The sequence below is a fragment of the Asparagus officinalis genome, chromosome 5 (genome assembly GCF_001876935.1).
Source record: "Asparagus officinalis chromosome 5, Aspof.V1, whole genome shotgun sequence".
NCBI lineage: Eukaryota > Viridiplantae > Streptophyta > Magnoliopsida > Asparagales > Asparagaceae > Asparagus > Asparagus officinalis.
The window spans coordinates 110904403-110912295 of record NC_033798.1 but is presented as its reverse complement, the minus strand read 5'-3'; the positions used below and the strand labels follow the sequence as shown (position 1 = coordinate 110912295).

At 40.8% G+C, this 7893-nt stretch overlaps 1 protein-coding gene across 1 annotated transcript; it reads right to left on the bottom strand.

The window, feature by feature from the left end:
• LOC109840681 (bZIP transcription factor 11-like) lies at positions 1239-2798 on the bottom strand. The gene has a single exon (XM_020409413.1). The coding sequence runs from the start codon at positions 1942-1944 to the stop codon at positions 1480-1482; it is 465 nt and encodes a 154-aa protein (XP_020265002.1). The 5' UTR covers positions 1945-2798; the 3' UTR covers positions 1239-1479.

The following is a 7893-nucleotide window of genomic DNA, read 5'->3' as shown; positions in this document are numbered from 1 at the left end:
CAAAAAAACCCCCCCCCCCCCCCCCCTCCTCTCTCTCCCTCTCTCTCTCTCACTAAAAAAAATTGTGGGATGATATTAACCTGTTGAGGAATCTTAAAGCTATGTTAAGTTTTTCGGTAAACAGTTCGATCAATGGATATATAAAATTCGACGGATTGAGACTTATTGCTTAAATATCCAATACCGGTGCTGTTACGTTTTTGTTATCATTTTGATATTTGAGTTGTATATGGTACAGAGATATATTTTTACATCATTATTATTTCTTTTCACAAAAAAAAGATATTACTATATAAAATGCATGTTGTATATATTACCTGATAGTTTCTTTCTGTCTTTGCATTTTCCTTTTCCGTAATTTTTCTTTTCCATTCGGCAACATGGTTTCCTACTGCAGAACCTTGTGGCTGATCTCACTTATGTGTTTTTTCTCTGACATTTCCACTGTAACATTGCCTATGAAAGTAGGAGGAGAAAAATGAAAAGATTAACCATCTCAACCCAACATAAAGTGTTCATTAGAACAAGTGCCTGCTCAACTGGCCAACCGTATACATCCGAAAAGGAGAAAATGAAAAAGGAAGCAATGCATCAACGACAACGAAACAAGTTGTAATTAAATAATCAGAGGAGTGCAATATGAGGCTGGAATTTTCTATTATTCCTCCCACGAGTCACCAACTAAAATACTGAATTTCTTGTCTTTTTTCTCTCATCTTGGCATGAGAAAGCATTTATACCTAACATTTAAGCCTTATTGATCAATGGTTTCTCAGCAGTCAGCATCATTTTAATCCTTCAAAATATTGAGAATCCTCCTCTTTTTTATGCATGTCAACCTCCTATACCACCAAGAAAACCATCTCTTATATAACTGCAACTAACAAAAAAACAAATAACAATAACGTTAATTGTAACAGTAATTGTTAGTATAAAAACTAGCCTCCAACCTTCGGCATAGTTTCGGAAGTTTGGTGCAGTCAAAGGATTCTTTAACGCGGTATAAGAGCAACCGGGTTCGAATCCTACCAGACAAGAATTTGAAAAGGATTTTTGAAAAGTGGATATGAGCTCAGGTTCTGACCCTTAAAAAGGACGTTCAATCTCCAGGGATATGTTGAAATTTAAATTATAAACCTCAGCCTTAACTGCAACCTAGGAGTTTTGGTGCAGTGGATGGGTTTTTTTACTGTAATAAAAGGAACAACCATCATGAACGATAAAAGTTATATATATCATGATTACAATACCAATACATGCATATAATGTCCAATTACACTTAAAAAGGGTCTGAATGCATATGTATATAATAGGACCATAGACAGACAGGAACCCATTTCCGGACCACTCTACGCTAGAACATCACTCTCTAAGCCAAGAGAAAAGTTCTAATAGACGTCTAAAACTCACAAAACAAACAAAATAAAGAAAAAGTGAACATAAAAATGAAGACAAGAGCACCCTTGAGGCCTTGACATTCTAACAGTACTGAAACATATCCATGGAGGCCATGATAGGCTGGTTCATGAGGGGAGGATTCCATGAGTTGATGAAGCTATCGTTGAAGTGGGGTCCATCACTGAAGAGCCCGTTACCGCTAATATTGTTCGCATTCATGCAGCGAAGGATTTCGTTCAGGGACTCCAGCCTTGTGTTGAGCTCCGCCATCTGAGTCCTGAGAACAGAGTTCTCCGCTTCGACCCCAATGTACTGCTGAGTGGTTATGTTGAGGGCAGTGAGAATTTGACCGTTTTCCTTCCTCAGTTGGTTCACCTGGGCCATCAGATCATCCAAGTGCTTCTGTTTCCTCATCCTTGACCTTCTGGCTGACTCGCGGTTGGATTGCATTCTCTTCCTCTTCCTTTGATCCATTAAGGCCTTGAGTTCCTCCTCGGACCCCGAGTTCTGGACCAAGCTTGATCCAGAAGAAGTACCGCTTGACATGTTTCGATTATTTCTTTTATCTAGCGTGCTTTGGGTGCTCGATTTGCTAAAATCACCGAGAACGCTATACTATGTAAAGCTAGGAAATGGTGTATATGAAGAAATGAACAGGGCCCAGATGATCAGAGTTCAGACCGCGAAAAAACATAGAACCAGTAAAGGAACACGACAGAGAAGGATTGAACTAGGTGACTCTGGCACTGAAGAGTGGAATTTAACATAAACCCAAAGAGCAGGATTTCACTTGGGATAGGCGACATTAATTAGAAAACCCAGTATGAAGAGGTGCTGCATCTACAAATCTAAGCTTGATCCAGATTAATTGGTTAAGAGGGGTCTTTGCTCTTTGGCCGCTATAAAGAGGCCAGTTTCGAGGGATGATGGAGGGGGAGGAGAGGATGCAGGGATTGTGGGTTCCTAGTTATAAATACTGGCCTAGAGAATCTGATCTAGTTACCCAAGTGGAGGATGAGCAAGAACAAAGTATATGCCTGTTGGGTTAAAGGTTTGAATTCAGATGAAGCAGGGTGAACAAAATAGCAAGGAGAGGAGAGAGGAACAAGGCAGGGGAGGAGCAGAACAAAAGTGCTTTCGCAAACTGATGGATGGAGGAGAAGAGGAGAGGGGAAAAGGGAATTGGAGAGTGGGAGGAGGGTGGAATTTATAGAACAAATGGTGGAAAAAGGAGGCAGGAAAATTATTAAAATATCAAGAAAAGTTGGTGGTGGGGGGGAAGGGACTTTGGAATCTCCTGAGGAGCTGTTGGGAGGGGAATGCATCCATGTGGGGAGTGGAGATGGGGGACTATTTACCCCACGATCGTCCAAGACAAGGTGGGTGAGGACACCCGGAGGTGAAGGGAACCCCGTGAGAGATACTGAGACAAACCTCGTTTCCTCTCCTAGCTTGTTCTTTTCTCTTGTATACATATATATCAACTTCTTGTGATTCTTTTGTTTTCCTCTTTTGCCCTTCTGCTAGTTTTTACTGGAAACTATTTTGACCGCGAGTTCATCCAATGACCTGGGATACCTGTACCGTTCTAGATCCGAGTTATGTGAGAACGCTAGCGCTCACTTTTATACCTACACCCTATAAAATAGTGATATCATTAGACTGAAATGATCTCTCTCATGAAGAATGGCTTCTAGAATATGTACCGGCTAAACTAGCGTTATATATATTAATTAAGCAATATTGTTGGTCATCATCGTCCATATACATCTCGCCGCAATCAGTCTTGTTCAGGCTAACATGATTTATCTAAACAAGCCTATCTTTAGAGGACACCTATATATGAACCAATAAGATGGTAGTTTAAAACAAGTTGTCTTGGTTAACTTAAGAGGCTGATCATTCCACGACAAAAATCTTCATGCCCCACCCTTGTTCTCCAGCTTGATAAAATTTACATAGATATGTTTGAGAATTTTTTTTTTACGGAGCATGCGTCTCTTGTGTATGCACTAGCTAAACCTTGTTGGGTTATGTATTATGACGTTGATCCTCTCTCCGAAAGAGAGAACCATCGGCAGTAACAATAATGGCCGTATCGTGAGCAGGTCGATTGTAGGAGGGAGGGCGGAGCTCAGGCGAAAGGGGATCTGACCTTGTAGCCACCCGGAGGCCGGTTACACGTTCAATTATTCCTCTATGTTGCGTCCTCGGCCTTTGATTTGAGAGTGCGTGGACTTACTTACTTTTAGTTGCTTTTACCCGTATAGGCTTGTGTGTGTATACTTTGTCTTTGTGACTCCTGATGCATGTTAGGCTCTCGACGAGGCGTAGGATCGATGGTGTACTGCCCCTTTGTTTGTTTTATCGTCTCCTCTTTAATGAAACAAGACGATTCACCCACCGTTTTCCTTCAGAAGATTCTCGTTCACAGAGGCTTAGGTTAATTAAGGGACCACATGTGTAGGTGGTGGGCGTACGTAATAGGAGTCCCAAGTTTCTTACCAGATACAAAAACAAATAAATAAAAAAATAAAATAAAAAAGGAAAAATAAAAATAAAAAATAACCATTGCACGTAATACTCCTTTTGGAAAGCAAAAGTTACAGTTTCTTCTTTCTAGCGAGAAATGATGTAGGGATAGGTTTCACTCTTTACCACAGACACATGCTTAGGTATCGTCACACTTCTATTCATTCTTAATTTACCTGTGATGCTCTCTTAATAGTAGTTAATTGCTAAAGTGAGCAGGGTGGTCCTCTAGAAAAATGTCTGTAGTTTGGGTGATTTAATCAATGTAATAGTGGTTACCACTAAGATTTGTTAAACTAATTCACGCTCCCAGCACCTTTGAGCTAGATGCCCCCAGGCCATAAAGTAAACGCACTTAAAAATGGTAGAGTACGTACGTGGTTAATTAATTTGTCTACTTAACTATACAAATGCTACTACTACATTTTATACTTAATAGTTATGGAAAAGCAAATTCTTTCTTTGCATTTATCATTCATATATCTTTTACCTTTGGACCTTTCGTTTTATATATTGAAACCTGTTGGTCTTTTAACAATTTTATTTCCAATGTACCGCACACAAGTGTAACCATATGACAATATTTAGCTGCATACATTTCAGTACGACGTGTAAAAGACGTCATATAATTGTAACCCATTTATACTTGGATATAGGCATGTGGCAGAGTGTGACAGGGACGTACACTAAATTTTTTGGTGAGCTCGCTCTAAGATTTCAATATTAAGAAGGAATTCTAATACTACACAAGAACAAACAAGGGAAGATTAGGAAAAGTAAATATATTCTAAGGGAAAGATACGTCAGCGTGGATTACGTAGTTCAGGGACTTCATTTCGAAAGTAAACGGAGGAAAAGAAATTACTAATCAAATACCCTGGTTTTTCTAGTAGATGAAACTTATTGGTTGTGCTTATCGATCATAATTAATGACTAAGATAAGTAAGTTTTTGTAAGTAAAGCAACATGCACGAAAGGCCTTTCGTTTATTATAGTATATATATAGACACTTGGGGTTTATATACAAACGTCATCAATGACCTCTAAGGAATTTGAGGTTCCAAGCTTTGTTTAAACGGTGGACAAGCACTTCAAAGGACAGTAACCTCTGCTTGGCCTCACTAGCAAAGTGGAGCGATGAAGTGCACTCGAAAGAGATTGATTATTATATATTCTTAATTGAAACAAATTTCACCCTTCAACAAACCAGATGTTCCAATATTTAATTGGCATCAGCTTCATCTGATTTCCTGTACGTTAGATTTTTATTGAAAATGTTTTGCATGAGAGCGAGTAGTAGACGAGAATCTGATCAGTCATATATAACCGAGCTTATTATCTAAGCCAGAGCCTCGGGGGACAAAGACTTTGTGCATGAATTCGAAATCTCTCGAATGTTGACTCTCTGATTGAACTCTCCAGTTTGGGTTATAATCAGGATAGGCATCTCAGTTGGTCCTTCGATCACCTTGTTCAATCTGGCAAAATTAAGTTAATTAGACGTGAATCCCCCTGGGTTTTCGGATAGATATTCGATGGATTCTTTCACTGAGGGAATCAGACATAGCGCATGCAACAATCGTTTGTTGATTGGAGTGGACTGCGTGTGTCGGTGACTGGGGACGTCACTTTCCCGTTGTACACGATTTCTTGTTATTTCTCATATTTGGCTAGAGTTTGTTCATATTTGCAACTAATTAATAAGAAGTAAAAATAAAAATGATTTTCTACTGCATTCAGTTTTGGTCCTATTTAAATACATCAGCAATTCCTGGATGGATGCATGGAGCCCTCGGGAGTACTCGATGTGAGCAAGATTGAATGGGGTTCTCAGATTATTCTAGATGATGGGGACATCAGCAGTAGTGGCTGGGACGTCCAGACGAGAGTATTTTTATCTATAGAATTCACTAGGCTGTTTCCCCTTTTATAGGTTAAATTGGTAAACCTTCCTCCTCCACTTGGACCTTTTGTCCCTGGCTAAGTAAACTCCCAGTAGGACAAATGTACCCTCCCTTCCAAAATGAGCTGGCTCATTGCATGCAAGGGACGGTGACCAAAAGCTTATTCTACTGATTCTATTTGGATGTATGATAGCGAAAGGAAATATGATGGGTCCCAATTAATAAATATCCTGTGAATACATATTCCACCCGCTGAAAAATGATGTACCTTTCTTTTTTTTCTTGTCCACTGTTTACCATGGGGACAAGGTTCTCCTACTTTATGCTTAGTTTTTAATTTGGATTATGATGTCTTAACACATTGTCGTATTAAAGTGACCAGGAAGCTTTCTTCATAATGATACACTTGACCAATTCTTCCCTCATAAAATTGTTTACGTTTGCAAACTTGACATTTACCGGGAAAAAAAGAAGAAGTGAGGGTGAGTCTTGATGTAACGGTAAAGTTGTTGCCCTGTGGCCTGGAGGTTATGAGTTCAAATCCTGGAAATATCCTCTTCGCATACAAGGTAAGACTGTGTATATTTGACCTTCCCTCACTACTAGAAATATGGGTATTAACCACAGACGTATAGCGACGAAAATTTCTGTCGCTATACTTTGACTTATAGCGACGGAACGTTCCGTCGCTATAATTCCGTCGGCAAAAGTCTCTATACCGACGAAAAAGTTATTAACATTGACAGACTATTCTTATCGCCGTTAATTTCACGACAGAAAATATCCATCTGTAAAAATCCAACGTTAAAATGTATTTTAGTGACAGAATTTTCACGTTATGGCGATGAAAATTCCGTCGCTAAAAAGTTAAAAAAAGAAAAAATTTTGGGCGCGGACTTGTCCAAAAAATTCTGGGCATAGTCCGCGCCGCTGAGGTCTAATTCCCCCAAATCCCAGCGCTCTGCCACTCTCTCTCAATCTTCCTCTCTCCTCATGCCCCCCTCTCTCCGCTCCCCCAATTTCTCGTCGGCTCTCTCGCGCCCAGCCCCTTTCTCTTTGTCGGCATTTAAGACCCGCACTGCCATGCCAGCCGCCGCTACGACGACCGCCGCCGCCAAACGGACAGGCCGTCAGAGGGGCCGGCGGCAGGCAGCCATCGCGCCCCCTCCCGGCCCTCTCTCTGCTCTCTGGCTCAAGGTAGCCCCTCTCTCCCCCTCAAATCTCTCTTTCTTCTACCGCGCTTAAACATCGGCTCCCTTCTCTGCTGCGCTCTTCTCGTGCGCTGACTGTCGGTGCCAGCCGACCAAAGGTGGCCGACGTCGGCCGACCGAGAGAGAGGCAGAGAGAAGGAGAGATTTAGGGGGAGAGAGAAAGAGAAATTTCTTATTTTTTTAAAATTTTAATTATATTTTTTAATTATAATTAGACTTTAAATTTTACAAAAAAATATGAAAAAACCCAAACCCTAATAAAAAAAAATTTCATCTTGATAAAATTATAATATAAACAAAATAAAATTTAGTAGGGGTTATGGTTAGGGTTATGTTAGGGTTAGGGTTAGATAATGGTTAGGGTTAGGGCTAGGCGAGGGTTAGGGTTAGGGTTAGGGTTGGGTGAGGGTTAGGGTTGGGTGAGGGTTAGGGTTAGGGTTTGGATGAGGGTGAGGGTGAGGGTTAGGGTTAGGGTGAGGGAGAGGGTTAGGGTTTGGTGAGGGTTAGGGTGAGGGTGAGGGTTAGGGCGAAGGAGAGGACAAGGGCGGGGGTTATGGCGAGGGCGAGGGTTAGGGTTTTGGCGAGGACGAGGGTTAGTGTTAGGTGAGGGTTAGGTTACATTGAGGGTTACAGTGAGGGTGAGGGTGATGGTAAAGGTTAGCATAACTATTATATCGCTAATTATATAGAAACTATACACACACACACACACACACACACCACACACACACACACACACACACACACACACACACACACATATTTTCGACACACACACACACATATTTTCGAGCCGTAGAATTCCCCGTCCAATAAATACTATATATAATCTCTTTATTTACTTGTCA